The following is a 17295-nucleotide window of genomic DNA, read 5'->3' as shown; positions in this document are numbered from 1 at the left end:
GAACCACCAAGAGGAGATGTTCCATCACATGGAACCACCAAGAGGAGATGTTCCATCACATGGAACCACCAAGAGGAGATGTTCCATCACATGGAACCACCAAGAGGAGATGTTCCATCACATGGAACCACCAAGAGGAGATGTTCCATCACATGGAACCATCAAGAGGAGATGTTCCATCACATGGAACCACCAAGAGGAGATGTTCCATCACATGGAACCATCAAGAGGAGATGCTTTAAGATTCAATTATGAGGCCACTGAGGCTGCTGCCAACACCTTTCAGTGAGGAGGAGAGGAGGAGAGGAGGAGAGGAGAGGAGAGGAGGAGGAGAGGAGAGGAGGAGAGGAGGAGAGGAGGAGAGGAGAGGAGGAGGAGAGGAGGAGAGGAGGAGAGGAGGAGAGGAGAGGAGGAGGAGAGGAGGAGAGGAGGAGAGGAGAGGAGGAGAGGAGGAGAGGGAGGAGAGGAGGAGAGGAGAGGAGGAGAGGAGAGGGGGGAGAGGAGGAGAGGAGAGGGAGAAGAGGAGGAGAGGAAGACAGGAGGAGAGGGAGGAGAGGAGGAGACAGAGCTACGATGAGTCGACGAGTTGGTTGGAGGAAGTCATGCTGCATCAGTTTCTGTCTGCTTGCATGTAGAAAGTGTGTTTGTGTTAATTTGAGGAAAGTCAAAGTGCTGAGTAGCACCGCTCTCAGCTTTCACTCCTTTAATTATTACTGAAGGAGGAGGAGAGAGTCTGAAACACTGTCTGACCGAGAATCTATTCACCTGATTTTCTCTCTTCTGTCCTCTCGCTTTGGCCTTTTTGTTCAGGTACTCTGTTCTCTACCTGTTCAGGTACTCTGTTCACTACCTGTTCAGGTACTCTGTTCACTACCTGTTCAGGTACTCTGTTCTCTACCTGTTCAGGTACTCTGTTCACTACCTGTTCAGGTACTCTGTTCACTACCTGTTCAGGTACTCTGTTCTCTACCTGCTCAGGTACTCTGTTCACTACCTGTTCAGGTACTCTGTTCTCTACCTGTTCAGGTACTCTGTTCACTACCTGTTCAGGTACTCTGTTCTCTACCTGTACAGGTACTCTGTGTACTACCTGTTCAGGTACTCTGTTCATGAATGCTAAACAGTAGTTTGCGGGCTTCATTTCTGAGGTAACGAGACAAGCGTCTTGCTACGTCAAGAGCCACACGCGCATGAAATTGCGAGAGAATCCGGTCATTTTTCAAAATAAAACTTCTTTCAGACTCTGATAATCAATAAAACAGAAATAATATAATATTTATTCATTCTGGTACCGGTCCACTGCTCTCGAGTCCTCTCATGGGACAGAGAAGAAAGTAAAATCCTTCTTTCTACATGTGATTATAGAACCACTTATCAAAGACGAGAGAATTTAATGATGCATGTTTCAGTCTTACGTTTAAAACATATGCTATCCACATGCAGACTGTCTGTGTGTGTGTGTGTGTGTGTGTGTGTGTGTGTGTGTGTGTGTGTGTGTGTGTGTGTGTTAGGCAGCTGAGTAAACAGCAAACAGCAGTGTCTCTCTGTGGAGCAATACTAATCAGCCTGCAGCTCTCTAATTAGCCCGCATGCTAAATACATTGCTCATTAGCCCACATGCTAAACACATCAGTCATTAGTCAGGCTCGTAAATTAGCCATTTATTTGACTGCATGCTAAACACCAATGTCAATGTTAAACGTGTAATTTATCAGGCTGAACTCTAAGCACCTCAGTGATGAGGCGCTCGCCCGGCCAGTTTCTGGACAGAATACTTAAAGCCTGAAATATTAGCATGCATGCTAAACAGCTTCAGTCAATACTAAGTGCTCCGATCTATGAGCTAAAGGATCCGGCAATATAGTCGGAGCAATTACTTAAACACTGACTGCTCATTGTGTGTCTATAAGTTCTGCCCTTTCAGCAGCTCAGAGCTGTGGAGGTTACACACTTCAGACGGCCAAACTGAGCCTACAACAAGGCAACAAAACCACTTCAGGGTTAGGCAACAAAACCACTTCAGGGTTAGGCAACAAAACCACTTCAGGGTTAGGCAACAAAACCACTTTAGGGTTAGGCAACAAAACCACTTCAGGGTTAGGCAACAAAACCACTTCAGGGTTAGGCAACAAAACCACTTCAGGGTTAGGCAACAAAACCACTTCAGGGTTAGGCAACAAAACCACTTCAGGGTTAGGCAACAAAACCACTTCAGGGTTAGGCAACAAAACCACTTTAGGGTTAGGCAACAAAACCACTTCAGGGTTAGGCAACAAAACCACTTCAGGGTTAGGCAACAAAACCACTTTAGGGTTAGGCAACAAAACCACTTCAGGGTTAGGCAACAAAACCACTTTAGGGTTAGGCAACAAAACCACTTCAGGGTTAGGCAACAAAACCACTTCAGGGTTAGGCAACAAAACCACTTCAGGGTTAGGCAACAAAACCACTTCAGGGTTAGGCAACAAAACCACTTTAGGGTTAGGCAACAAAACCACTTCAGGGTTAGGCAACAAAACCACTTCAGGGTTAGGCAACAAAACCACTTTCGGAAAAGGTTGTGGCTTGGAATTCAAATAACTACAAATTAGTAAATATTATGAAACAAAACTACAGTCAAATAAGCCTCAAACTGTGTGAATATGGTGGTCATGGTGGTGATGGTGGTCATGGTGGTGATGTTGGTCATGGTAGTGATGGTGGTGATGGTGGTGATGTTGGTGATGGTGGTGATGGTGGTGATGGTGGTCATGGTGGTGATGGTGGTGATGGTGGTCATGGTGGTGATGGTGGTCATGGTAGTGATGGTGGTCATGGTGGTGATGTTGGTCATGGTGGTCATGGTGGTGATGGTGGTCATGGTGGTGATGGTGGTCATGGTAGTGATGGTGGTCATGGTAGTGATGGTGGTGATGGTGGTGATGGTGGTCATGGTAGTGATGGTGGTCATGGTAGTGATGGTGGTGATGGTAGTGATGGTGGTGATGTTGGTGATGGTGGTGATGTTGGTCATGGTGGTCATGGTAGTGATGGTAGTGATGGTGGTGATGGTGGTCATGGTGGTGATGGTGGTCATGGTGGTGATGGTGGTCATGGTAGTGATGGTGGTCATGGTAGTGATGGTGGTCATGGTAGTGATGGTGGTGATGGTAGTGATGGTGGTGATGGTGGTGATGGTGGTGATGTTGGTGATGGTGGTCATGGTGGTCATGGTGGTGATGGTGGTCATGGTGGTCATGGTGGTGATGGTGGTGATGGTGGTCATGGTAGTGATGGTGGTCATGGTAGTGATGGTGGTCATGGTAGTGATGGTGGTGATGGTAGTGATGGTGGTGATGGTGGTGATGGTGGTGATGGTAGTGATGGTGGTGATGTTGGTCATGGTGGTCATGGTAGTGATGGTAGTGATGGTGGTGATGGTGGTGATGGTGGTGATGTTGGTGATGGTGGTCATGGTGGTCATGGTGGTGATGTTGGTGATGGTGGTCATGGTGGTCATGGTGGTGATGGTGGTCATGGTGGTCATGGTGGTCATGGTGGTGATGGTGGTCATGGTAGTGATGGTGGTCATGGTAGTGATGGTGGTGATGGTGGTGATGGTGGTGATGTTGGTGATGGTGGTCATGGTGGTCATGGTGGTGATGGTGGTCATGGTGGTCATGGTGGTGATGGTAGTGATGGTGGTCATGGTAGTGATGGTGGTGATGGTGGTGATGGTGGTGATGTTGGTGATGGTGGTCATGGTGGTCATGGTGGTGATGGTGGTCATGGTGGTCATGGTGGTGATGGTGGTCATGGTAGTGATGGTAGTGATGGTGGTGATGGTGGTGATGGTGGTGATGTTGGTGATGGTGGTCATGGTGGTGATGTTGGTGATGGTGGTCATGGTGGTCATGGTGGTGATGGTGGTCATGGTAGTGATGGTAGTGATGGTGGTGATGGTGGTGATGGTGGTGATGTTGGTGATGGTGGTCATGGTGGTGATGTTGGTGATGGTGGTCATGGTGGTCATGGTGGTCATGGTGGTCATGGTGGTGATGGTGGTCATGGTAGTGATGGTGGTCATGGTGGTCATGGTGGTGATGTTGGTGATGGTGGTCATGGTGGTCATGGTGGTGATGGTGGTCATGGTGGTCATGGTGGTCATGGTGGTGATGGTGGTCATGGTAGTGATGGTGGTCATGGTAGTGATGGTGGTGATGGTGGTGATGGTGGTGATGTTGGTGATGGTGGTCATGGTGGTCATGGTGGTGATGGTGGTCATGGTGGTCATGGTGGTGATGGTGGTCATGGTAGTGATGGTAGTGATGGTGGTGATGGTGGTGATGGTGGTGATGTTGGTGATGGTGGTCATGGTGGTGATGTTGGTCATGGTGGTGATGGTAGTGATGGTGGTCATGGTGGTGATGGTGGTGATGGTGGTGATGGTGGTGATGTTGGTGATGGTGGTCATGGTGGTGATGGTGGTGATGGTAGTGATGGTGGTCATGGTGGTGATGGTGGTGATGTTGGTGATGGTGGTCATGGTGGTCATGGTGGTCATGGTGGTCATGGTGGTGATGGTGGTCATGGTAGTGATGGTGGTCATGGTAGTGATGGTGGTGATGGTGGTGATGGTGGTGATGTTGGTGATGGTGGTGATGTTGGTGATGGTGGTCATGGTGGTGATGGTGGTGATGGCGGTCATGGTGGTGATGGTGGTCATGGTGGTGATGGTAGTGATGGTGGTCATGGTAGTGATGGTAGTGATGGTGGTGATGGTGGTGATGTTGGCGATGGTGGTCATGGTAGTGATGGTGGTCATGGTGGTGATGGTGGTCATGGTGGTGATGGTGGTCATGGTAGTGATGGTGGTGATGGTGGTGATGTTGGTGATGGTGGTGATGTTGGTGATGGTGGTCATGGTGGTGATGTTGGTCATCAGACAGCAGGTTTCTGCTGGGTCTCATGGATTCACTGAAGCAGGTCTCTTAAAAGCTGTGAAAACCACAAGAGCCCGTCGCCCTCAGCTTGAGTACTTTCACACGCTGCAGGTGTGTTGCCCCCTCCATCCCATAATATCAGCTGAAGAGCCCCGTCCTCACCTCCACCTGTCACCTTCCCATTGTGTTCACCTCAAGTGGCTTTAAAGTGGATGTAAAGTAACACTTCAAAAAGTGCTTCTAGTTCTAGTGAAGGAGCGACGTGATCGCGACGCCACACACTCTCATTCTCGCTGTAAACAGGAAGTTCAAAAAGAAAAAACCACATAAACTATGAGCGTATTATTTCTAGCGTTGCTGCCAACTATTCATTCATTACTGCACGCCAACTATTTCAGCTTGTTTACTAGTTTTCATGCATGTTTTATGGCCACATGTGACTTTCAGGTTTATTCACAAACATGTGAATCGTGTCTTTAATCAAATGATAGTTTATGGACGTTCTTCTTTAACACAGCTGAGCTCCTTCACAATCTTTCCACAAGAAAACTGTAGAAGAGGCTCTGCACTCACATCCCTCACATTCACAGAGCTGCATTATAATTCTGAATATGAAGAGAATAAATACATTTTATTCTCTTCCTCTGCTTGGAATGAGATTCAGAAACAAGTCAAAAGTTCAACTCTTTACCTTGTGTGATGATTTCAACCTGTATGTTTTATTCAGCACACAACCATGAATTCATCTTTTAGTAAATCCCCACATGGCCAGATATTAGATTCTACAACAGCAGATATATTACAAACATATAGAAACATGTTTTCTATAAAAGATTATACGGAAACATTTTAACGCATTTGAGACATTTGTTATTTAGTTGATAAACATGAAATAAATGAATTGATGGATGTTTAAATAAAATCAGCAGCATCAAAACATGTTGAAGAGCCACCAGTCTATAAACAAGTTGTAATTATTCCAAATGGTATCTGATCACTGAGCTCCTCAGTGTTTATGGTTGGTCTGATTAACGAGTCCATCACATTAACATAATTAGAATGCTGTTTACTTGAGCTCTGACTCTCCCTCTTCATTGTCTTAATTACTTTATAATTGCATTTGTATTTGTTGTGAGGTCCAAACTCTCAAGATGAAGAACGAAACGCAGCCTGACGGTAAGAAGACATCTTTAGATCGGCCACAGACGGGTCAGAGACTTCATTGAGATACTTATAGTCACATTTAGACCATAAGCTCCATTAGACAACTGAGCGAATGTCTAAATACATAGAAAGCTAGAACAGTACTGGAGGATCATAAAGCTATGAGTCTCTGGAAGAGGGGAATTATGGGTAACCATATGCACATTTCCTGGAGTCTGGAGATATTTATACCTTTAACCTTCATTACTGCTGAAAGCAAGTCATAGACCGTATTTAAGGAAGTGGACTTAGTCACATGATGGTTTGTGGACTTTTGGTCGCACTCTTGGTTTTTTGGCCGTAACCATCTCGGTTTTTTGGTCGCCGCCTTCTTGGATTGTAGGCCATCGTAATCTTGTTTTTTGGAGGTCATCATCTTGTTTTTTTGGTCATCGCCATCTAGCCCCGCCCTAAAGCATCCCCTGCTTTATGGTCTGTTTGACTCTAAATGGACCATCATGTACTAAATGAACATCATGCTGTATTGAAGAAGACTTGAAACTAGAGACTGAGACCATGAGACCACTTGGCATTGGTTGTGTTGAGCTGTTTGGGTTGTTCATTGGGAGCGGCTCTGGGGGGGTTTGTAGATTTTGCGGATGGACCTGATTTGCGGTGAGGGTTAAAGCATTTTGAGTGCAACTGTATTAGTGTATATGTATGTATGTGTATATATGTGTTTTATTTTATCACAGGTTTCCATGGATCCTGGTTATACCTGGACCCTGGTCTTGCCTCCTGCCGTGGTTCTGTCGTATGCATTGAAACACTTCCTGGTGCAGCGACTCTGCTTGTCCCACCTCATCGTCTGGTGAGAAGAGTCATTTTCTCATAGACTTCTATACAACCAGAGGAGTCGCCCCCTGGTGGACACTAGAGAGAATGCAGCTTTAACACATTCAGCACCAGAGATTGATGACTGATCTAAACACAAGCATGACGTAGTTCATTCTTAAAGTGGAATACCGATGGAAGCATGGATTACTGTGAGAGCTCATCAGTGAGAGTATTGCATCAATATGAGAGCCGTCCTCAGCTGCTGGTGTGACTAATAATATTATCTCTCAATCACAAGCAGCAGCAGACGAACAAAGCGTTTCTGAAGTCTGGTTCCTGTGACCCTGCAGAGGGAAACCTCTGTGGGGTGAACTTTGTAATATCCTGCAGCGGCAGCAGTCACAGCAGGAATCGGAGCCGTTTCATTGGCCGTCGCGTTGCTTTGGTCCCACCAGGAGCTCAGAGCTGAGCTGCCCGTGACCGATGCTGCTGCCTGCTGTACAGGACTCCAGGGACAGATCAGACCTCCCCGAGCAGATCCCTCACAGCCAGACTCCTGGTTCAGATTAAACAATAACTCAGTTTGGGTTAGTTTCTCTGAGAACAAATGGACGCAGTCGGATCATCCGTCTCGCTTTGACGAGGCCAACGGTTTCAATCCTCCCAGCTGTTCATTATTCTGCTCCTCGGATCAATCAATGAAGTTTTTATCAAAGACGAGTGTACGAAATAGATTTCAGAGGAAATTCATTTTAAACATCTTTCACCCGAATGTCTCTCTGAGTCACTTTACAGACTGTGTGAGAAGTTCCTCTTTGTTTCATGACGTCAGTCCGTCCATAGTTGGTAATCTACGTGTGTCACTTCCTCCACTGATTCTCTGGAGACTTTTCATGCAGAGGACGGTTTTCATTCTGAACTCTGAAGATCAGTGACGAAGGAAAGAAGCTGTTTCTCTGACCCGTCTCTTGTTCTCCTCCCACAGCCCCGAGCTCAAAGAACACTCGATGGTGTTCTGCTTCACGTGTTACTGAAGTGACACCAGTTAAATAATATTATTTATATTTATATATATATATATATATAAATATATTAGTGCTGGGCAACGATTAAAATGTTTAATCGCGTGATTTTTTTGCAATTAATCGCGATTAATTCTGCTTAATCTCATTGTTATGCGCAAAGTTCAATAATTAATTCAAAAGTAGTGTATTGTGCACTTTTATTTTAAAAGTAATGCTATAAGAACAAAAGTGCAATAACATTAACCCAAACTAAACACTTTAAAAACTCTAAAAGATCATTTAAATGAATCATTAATTTGTTGGTATGTTGTTCAGACACTATGCTACGCTGATTAGCGTAACATGTGGTGTTTGTTATAAATGTACGTTGGTACATAGAGGTGATGAGAAGCTGTACATGGAGGGACTTAGGACCCAGGGGAATGTAGGGGAAGGAAACAGGAAGAGACGCCACACAAACAGCTGTTCACCGCTCGCTGACGGTTCTTGTGTTAAAAATGTCGCTTAATAAAAATAAAAAAAAACTGCGTTAACGCGCGATAATATAATTGTCGGCGTTAATTAATGAATGCGTTAATACGATAATAACGCGTTAACTTGCCCAGCACTAATATATACACACAGTATATACTATATATACACACAGTATATACTATACTGTATATACACACATATTATTGTTTTATTAGGTGGTTTCTTCCCCTTTAAAGAAATATTTTATGTATGTAATTATATATTTATGTCTGTGTTAGTGACACACACACACACACACACACACACACACACACACACTAGCGTAATGATTGGTAGTTTAATGGACCGACGGACAGCGAGCATCACACAGCAGCAGAGTGATGGATCGTTGTGGACGATCAGGAATGAGACGTCTACATGTCTCCAGACGAGTCAGAGATTCACATCAAGTCTTCAGAGCTTAAAGCTTCAGACGTTTAAGGAGGAAGTCACAGGTTGAACCTCATCCAGAGACAACGTCCTCCGTCCTTCAACGAGAAGACGAGGGTCAGAAAACAGATGGAGGTTACATCTCTCTGATCTCATCTCTGCTGTCCTTTCTCTCTCTGACGTCCCTCCGTTACTACACACTAAGACCTCACAGGAGGTTCATCTGTTCATCATAATGAGCGCATGAATGTGTGTGTTATAAACTATGAATAAAGTGAAGTCTTCTTGTTAGATGTGGTGATTGTTCTCTGTTGAGGTTTGCTCTCTTCAGCTTCACCTCCTTCTCTTCATACAATACATACATTATATACATTATATACATAATATACATAATATACGTTATATACATAATATACATAATATACTACATTATATTATATATGAGCAGTGTCTCTGGTTGCTGCTCCTGAGACTGTGTTATCTGCTGTCAGTGAGTTGTGAAGCATCAGTAACATGTGTAGAACATTGTTCTCTGTGTTCTGGGTTCTTGCTCTCATGTTCTCCTGCAGGCGGCTGAATCACGTCTTCATCACCGTGATGAAGAGTGTAAACGAGACAGAAATGAGGAGGGATGAAGAGCTTTCTAGCATTCGGGGCATGAAGCCGGATGAGACGAGATGTAGATTGTAGAACAATAAAGTAAAGTAGGGCAGCTGGAGAGCAGCGAGGGTCTAGTGGAGACTCTGTTTACCTCAATGAAGGTCTGCTGCTGACGCAGAGGATCTGTGGAGGATCCGTCTCTTGAGGAATGAGGACCCGGCTCAGGGACTGAACCTCTTCAGCACCTTCACTCAGGACTAGAGACCATGGACCCAGCCAGCTCTGTGTGCATCTCTCTGTGTGTCTCTGGTCACAGGAGCGACTCCAGTTCTCCGTCTTCAGGTGACGTGGCGTCCCTCAGCTCATTAGCCCCCCCCCCCCCGGAGGATCTGCTGGGTAATCACAGACTCAATGGAACTGAGTTCAGCTTGGATGCTGCTGTCAGTCATGACTCTCTTAATCAACCTGCTGATTGGCTGAGAGAGGTGTGACATCACAGCCTGCTTCTGTTTGAAGGCTTGAAGTGAACTCAGCTGCTGTTTGTAACAAACTGTCCTCGTCGATCACGTGAACACGTTCATCAGGCTGAAGCTCATCACTTCTCTCCTGGTGTTAAACGTCAGAGATGCTTTCTGCAGACCTGCTCTTTGTTCTTTCTCTACTTCTGTAACTTTCATTTCATTTTCTAATGAGCCACGAGTTGTTTAGAGTAGTTTCTGTGTCTCTGGTCTGTGTGCAGGATGTCCAGCCTCTTCTAGAATAAGAATAAACCCAGAAGAACTTCACTGTGTTGCTGGAATCTGCATCTCCATGTGCAGTGCTGCTGTTCAAACATCCAGCCTCTAAGTCTCAGGAGTCACACTACAGCCTCTGAGCCTCAGGAGTCACACTACAGCCTCTAAGCCTCAGGAGTCACACAGCAGCCTCTCAGCCTCAGGAGTCACACACCAGCCTCTAAGCCTCAGGAGTCACACAGCAGCCTCTAAGCCTCAGGAGTCACACAGCAGCCTCTCAGCCTCAGGAGTCACACAGCAGCCTCTAAGCCTCAGGAGTCACACACCAGCCTCCAAGCCTCAGGAGTCACACACCAGCCTCTCAGCCTCAGGAGTCACACACCAGCCTCTAAGCCTCAGGAGTCACACAGCAGCCTCTCAGCCTCAGGAGTCACACAGCAGCCTCTCAGCCTCAGGAGTCACACACCAGCCTCTCAGCCTCAGGAGTCACACAGCAGCCTCTAAGCCTCAGGAGTCACACACCAGCCTCTCAGCCTCAGGAGTCACACAGCAGCCTCTAAGCCTCAGGAGTCACACACCAGCCTCTCAGCCTCAGGAGTCACACAGCAGCCTCTAAGCCTCAGGAGTCACACACCAGCCTCTGAGCCTCAGGAGTCACACTACAGCCTCTAACTACAGGATGCATTTACTGAAGGTTGAACTAAAACCAGGACCAGAGGACTCAGATTTCACTGACTCATTCACTGCAGGAATGAACTGATTACTTTCAGGGTTCTCAGCTGGACCTGAACCTAGAAGCTGTTCCTGGGTCCACATGTGAGACCAGAGGGACCGGCTCTGGATCAGCAAACACTTCTTCTCTTTCTGTATCTTCTGTTCTCATGATAAACGGTGTTATCATCATGATGGATAAAAGAGTCTCCACTTAACTCTGCTTTCTCGTACGAACCAAACTTTGTCTTCTTCAATTTTTAATCCTTCTAAATCCAAATCCGGCTGTTTTCATCATCCCTAACCCGGACGCAGAGACTCCTCTTCCTCTGGATTCTATGAGAAGTTTTAAGCTGAAAAGCCAGCACATCCTCTGCTGCTGCTTAATATGCATGAAGGAGAGACTCTTTTGTTCATTGTCACATGAAAGAAAAGATTTAAACTGAGAGTTTCTGTCCGACGTATAGAAAATAATCTGTAATGTAATTAAAGAAGCAGCAGATGAACCTCCGCTGAGGAACACTGATGGAGCTGCAGCTCTCAGCAGCAGACCGCTGCAGGCTGATGTGTTCAGACCTCTGAAGTCTGAGATTCTCTTTAACATCTGATCTCTCAATGAGCATCTTCTCTTAGGACCAGTGAAACAACTGCTGCTTTACGTTGAGCGTCTGATGTAATCATCAGCTGGTCAATAGAGGGCGCGCAGCTACAAATAACACAAAAAATACTAAATAAACTATACAAATTGTCAATATTTGTGTTTTTGGAATATGGAATCAGCCAGTAATATGTGTAAAATATGATATCTCTCCACGTGTGCACGTCTCAGCTGAGCTGGGCGCTGCAGGAACCCAAAGAGGCGGAGCTAGGAAGCTTTAATGCTGATTAAAGAGATGAGTGACATACAATCGAGCCAATCAGCGTCCTCAAACAGATCCAGCTGCACGTTCTCGTCCGGACTCGTCTCTACAGCCGAGCACTGCTCCTCCAGGACCCGTCTGAGAGGAGGACTTTGAGGAGAAACTGCAGTCAAAGAGCTGATCCCAGATCAGCCTGACCTCACAATCACACAGCAGACGAGCTAAAGGGAAGCAGCGCGGGAAGCTGCTCCACTAGCTGCACCAGACAGGCCAGGCTAGCTGGATGATGTCATGCTAACAACGTAGTTAGCTTTAAAACGAGGACAGATCCAGCACGGACAGGTAGGGAGTGAGGGAGGAGGAGGTAAGGAGACATGAGGACACCAGGGTAGGGAGTGAGGGAGGAGGAGGTAAGGAGACATGAGAACACCAGGGTAGGGAGTGAGGGAGGAGGAGGTAAGGAGACATGAGAACACCAGGGTAGGGAGTGAGGGAGGAGGAGGTAAGGAGACATGAGGACACCAGGGTAGGGAGTGAGGGAGGAGGAGGTAAGGAGACATGAGGACACCAGGGTAGGGAGTGAGGGAGGAGGAGGTAAGGAGACATGAGGAAACCAGGGTAGGGAGTGAGGGAGGAGGAGGTAAGGAGACATGAGGACACCAGGGTAGGGAGTGAGGCATGAGGAGGTAAGGAGACATGAGGACACCAGGGTAGGGAGTGAGGGAGGAGGAGGTAAGGAGACATGAGGACACCAGGGTAGGGAGTGAGGCATGAGGAGGTAAGGAGACATGAGGACACCAGGGTAGGGAGTGAGGCATGAGGAGGTAAGGAGACATGAGGACACCAGGGTAGGGAGTGAGGCATGAGGAGGTAAGGAGACATGAGGACACCAGGGTAGGGAGTGAGGCATGAGGAGGTAAGGAGACATGAGGACACCAGGGTAGGGAGTGAGGCAGGAGGAGGTAAGGAGACATGAGGACACCAGGGTAGGGAGTGAGGCATGAGGAGGTAAGGAGACATGAGGACACCAGGGTAGGGAGTGAGGCATGAGGAGGTAAGGAGACATGAGGACACCAGGGTAGGGAGTGAGGCATGAGGAGGTAAGGAGACATGAGGACACCAGGGTAGGGAGTGAGGGACATGAAGCACCTGTCTGAGAAATGCATATATAGTTATAAATAAATAATGATATATATGTGTGTTTTATATTATATAGAATATTATTATATTTTTTCGTGTTGGAATAAATGTTAAATATTTAATGCATGTTTGATACCTTAATTTTTTGCATTAAATCATTATGGGATGTTTGCTGGTGTTGACTGGATGTTCTACCAGCCACCACCGGTAATAATAACTCATAATAATAATACTATTATTTAACTCAAATTTATAATATTAATAGTAAAAATAACAATAATAATAGTTTATTCATAGAGCGCTTCTTAAAACAATAAAAACAAAGTCAAAGGAATAAAATGAAGGAGATACAAATGTACAATGTACTACGTGTATTAAGAGTACTGAGGTAGTCTGCATACTTGATGAAGATGATGTACTTGTATCCATGTAGTTGAAGGAACGTACTTTGTTGTGTAGAAAGATGAATAAATACAATCGTTTATAGAGAAAGAACCAAACACTGATATGGAGTCAAATCAATCTAACTGTGAAAACATATAAAGTACACACAGCTTCATGACCTTCATGTAATTAATATGCACATTATGAGGAGGTCTTCCTCCTGCTGCGTTCAGAGGAAATCAGACAAAAACACTTTGGAGGTTTTAACAGCTGCTGTGTAAATGAATCGGCACTGACTACACACACACACACACACACACACACACACACACACACACACACACACACTCACACTCACACACACGGCTTAGTGTCCTTGAACAGTTGTAAACTTGTGCTTCTACAGCTTGTTACAGATGTCTGAAACAATGAGTTTGTGATTCTGTAAACTTCATCTGGCTGAAATGTTTGTCCTGTGTGTGGACGCCAAGTGTGTGCATGTGTGTGTGTGTGTGTGTGTGTGCATGTGCATGTGCGTGCAAGGGCTTTGCAGGCATTGCTGGCACTACAGAGACATCCTTAGTGGAACGGAGAACAAAGACAGAGGCTCGTAATGAGCTCTGCAACTGCTGAGACCCAAACTAGGCCAGTGTGAGTGTGTGTGTGTGTGTGTGTGTGTGTGTGTGCTGACAAACAGAGAACACAAGACCGGCAATGGGACCTGAACCAATCACAGACGTTAGCCAGGTGACTCAAACACAGAACATCAGAAGTGAAAGAATATGATATTTGTTCTATTAGAAGAGTCCAGTGTATCATAGTGCTCTATATTATAGTACACTACTGTAACACAGTGCTCTATATTATAGTACACTACTGTAACAGTCCTCTATATTATAGTACACTACTGTAACACAGTGCTCTATATTATAGTACACTATTGTAACAGTCCTCTATATTATAGTACGCTACTGTAACAGTCCTCTATATTATAGTACACTACTGTAACACAGTGCTCTATATTATAGTACACTACTGTAACACAGTCCTCTATATTATAGTACACTACTGTAACACAGTGCTCTATATTATAGTACACTACTGTAACAGCCCTCTATATTATAGTACACTACTGTAACACAGTGCTCTATATTATAGTACACTACTGTAACAGTCCTCTATATTATAGTACACTACTGTAACACAGTGCTCTATATTATAGTACACTACTGTAACACAGTGCTCTATATTATAGTACACTACTGTAACACAGTCCTCTATATTATAGTACACTACTGTAACACAGTGCTCTATATTATAGTACACTACTGTAACAGTCCTCTATATTATAGTACACTACTGTAACAGTCCTCTATATTATAGTACACTACTGTAACAGTCCTCTATATTATAGTACGCTACTGTAACAGTCCTCTATATTATAGTACACTACTGTAACACAGTGCTCTATATTATAGTACACTACTGTAACAGTCCTCTATATTATAGTACACTACTGTAACACAGTCCTCTATATTATAGTACACTACTGTAACAGTCCTCTATATTATAGTACACTACTGTAACACAGTGCTCTATATTATAGTACACTACTGTAACACAGTGCTCTATATTATAGTACACTACTGTAACAGTCCTCTATATTATAGTACACTACTGTAACACAGTCCTCTATATTATAGTACACTACTGTAACACAGTCCTCTATATTATAGTACACTACTGTAACAGTCCTCTATATTATAGTACACTACTGTAACACAGTGCTCTATATTATAGTACACTACTGTAACACAGTCCTCTATATTATAGTACGCTACTGTAACAGTCCTCTATATTATAGTACACTACTGTAACACAGTGCTCTATATTATAGTACACTACTGTAACAGTCCTCTATATTATAGTACACTACTGTAACACAGTCCTCTATATTATAGTACACTACTGTAACAGTCCTCTATATTATAGTACACTACTGTAACACAGTGCTCTATATTATAGTACACTACTGTAACACAGTCCTCTATATTATAGTACACTACTGTAACAGTCCTCTATATTATAGTACACTACTGTAACACAGTGCTCTATATTATAGTACACTACTGTAACAGTCCTCTATATTATAGTACACTACTGTAACACAGTGCTCTATATTATAGTACACTACTGTAACAGTTCTCTATATTATAGTACACTACTGTAACACAGTCCTCTATATTATAGTACACTACTGTAACACAGTCCTCTATATTATAGTACACTACTGTAACACAGTCCTCTATATTATAGTACACTACTGTAACAGTCCTCTATATTATAGTACAGTACTGTATACATAGTACTTTTTACTCCAAACACATATAAATGAGAGTAAAACAGCAACACTCTCCTTGTTCACTCCACTTGAGGCAACATTCAAACAGAAAGCATCGAGGCAGAGCCGCCTTTGTGCAGTTCTCTTAAAACCACTCAGAGGTTCAACCCCAACCTCTGAGAGGAAGCAGGACTCTGGACGAACTCACCCTCACTCAGACCCATGTGGATGCTCCAGTAGTTCTGCAGACACTGCAGCTCTTTCTTCATGCCTCTCTTGCAGCGACAGTCGTAGAGCGGCGAGTCCTGCAGCACCTCCAGCGCTCCCTGGCACTCCTTGGAGGCCAGCATGGCGCTGCGCTCCTTGTCCCCCCCAGACAGGCACTGGCGCATGATCCGGTACCGAGAGCTGCACTGGCTGTTCTGGTTGCACAGTTCAGAGGCTCGGACGCAGTCCAGAGGTTCCCTCCAGCCGGGGGAGTCCAGCTCTGAGTCACATTCACACACATCTGGAGGAAAGAGAGGGATCAGGAGTGAGATTATAACGATATTAGTGAAGTTCATGTCTCTCACCGGTCCTTCACTCCAAAACCTCTGCACTAAATATTTTGCTTCTTTGCTTCAAAATCTCATGTTTCAAAACAGCTGAAGCATAAAGCATCACATCATAAGAATACCATTAATTCATATTCAGCAATTCATTAATTAATGCTCATTATCTTAAACCGTTTGTTCAAATTCCTGTAAAAGCCTCAGAGGATTTAGCAGAGACTTTTATTTTGAAGGGCAACTTCTTCCTTCTTGGACCCGAGCGAGCCCCATTTGGGGTTCAAATTAACGAAGAAATTCTGAGCAACTTAATCATGTAAACCATTTTACACACTGCAAACACAATTATACACCATTATACTAACTAACTAAGAAGATTTTCCACAATATCACGTATTTTTCGCCATGAGTCGGCGAGTTTCGCACTCCGGAGAAGGCTACGAACAAAGAGCTAACAACTAGCATGGCCGACCAATACGTCTGTTTGAAAGTTAATAATCTCTGAGTTAATAATCTGAGTTAATAATCTCTGAGTTAATAAAGTCTGAGTTAATAATCTCTGAGTTAATAATCTGAGTTAATAAACTGAGTTAATAAACTCTGAGTTAATAATCTCTGAGTTAATAATCTGAGTTAATAATCTGAGTTAATAATCTCTGAGTTAATAATCTGAGTTAATAATCTGAGTTAATAAACTGAGTTAATAAACTCTGAGTTAAAAATCTCTGAGTTAATAATCTGAGTTAATAAACTGAGTTAATAATCTCTGAGTTAATAATCTGAGTTAATAAACTGAGTTAATAATCTGAGTTAATAATCTGAGTTAATAATCTCTGAGTTAATAATCTGAGTTAATAATCTCTGAGTTAATAATCTGAGTTAATAATCTCTGAGTTAATAGACTCAGAGATTATTAACTCAGATTATTTAGTCTGCTAAATGACTGTAATGTAATGTGCTCTCAGAATGTTTCCGTCTGTGTGACGAGATGAGAGACCAACAATAGTAAAACAAATCATTAACTGTTTAAAGTCCTTTGTATCGTCATTAAAGATGAGTCTCATGTTGGAACCTTTACAGATATTATCATATTTAAACAGATATCATATTAAACAGACGATTATTAAAGGATCATAACTGTAGTCTA

The 17295-nt window shown here is 44.1% G+C and overlaps 1 protein-coding gene across 1 annotated transcript in view; it reads right to left on the bottom strand.

Moving 5' to 3' along the window:
• The window catches only part of gfra2b (GDNF family receptor alpha 2b), a gene marked incomplete at both ends in the record, with an annotated part of 41216 nt that extends 24603 nt beyond the window's left edge, over window positions 1-16613 (bottom strand). The window contains 2 exons of the mRNA XM_079179333.1: window positions 15809-16108; window positions 16553-16613. Coding sequence (XP_079035459.1) covers window positions 15809-16108; window positions 16553-16613 — 361 coding nt within the window. The remainder of the gene's footprint in view (window positions 1-15808; window positions 16109-16552) is intronic.
• Between the last annotated feature and the right edge of the window lie 682 nt (window positions 16614-17295).

Source organism: Pholis gunnellus (genome assembly GCF_910591455.1).
Source record: "Pholis gunnellus genome assembly, chromosome: 18".
Taxonomy (NCBI): Eukaryota; Metazoa; Chordata; class Actinopteri; order Perciformes; family Pholidae; genus Pholis; species Pholis gunnellus.
This window is presented reverse-complemented; position numbering and strand designations above follow the sequence as displayed.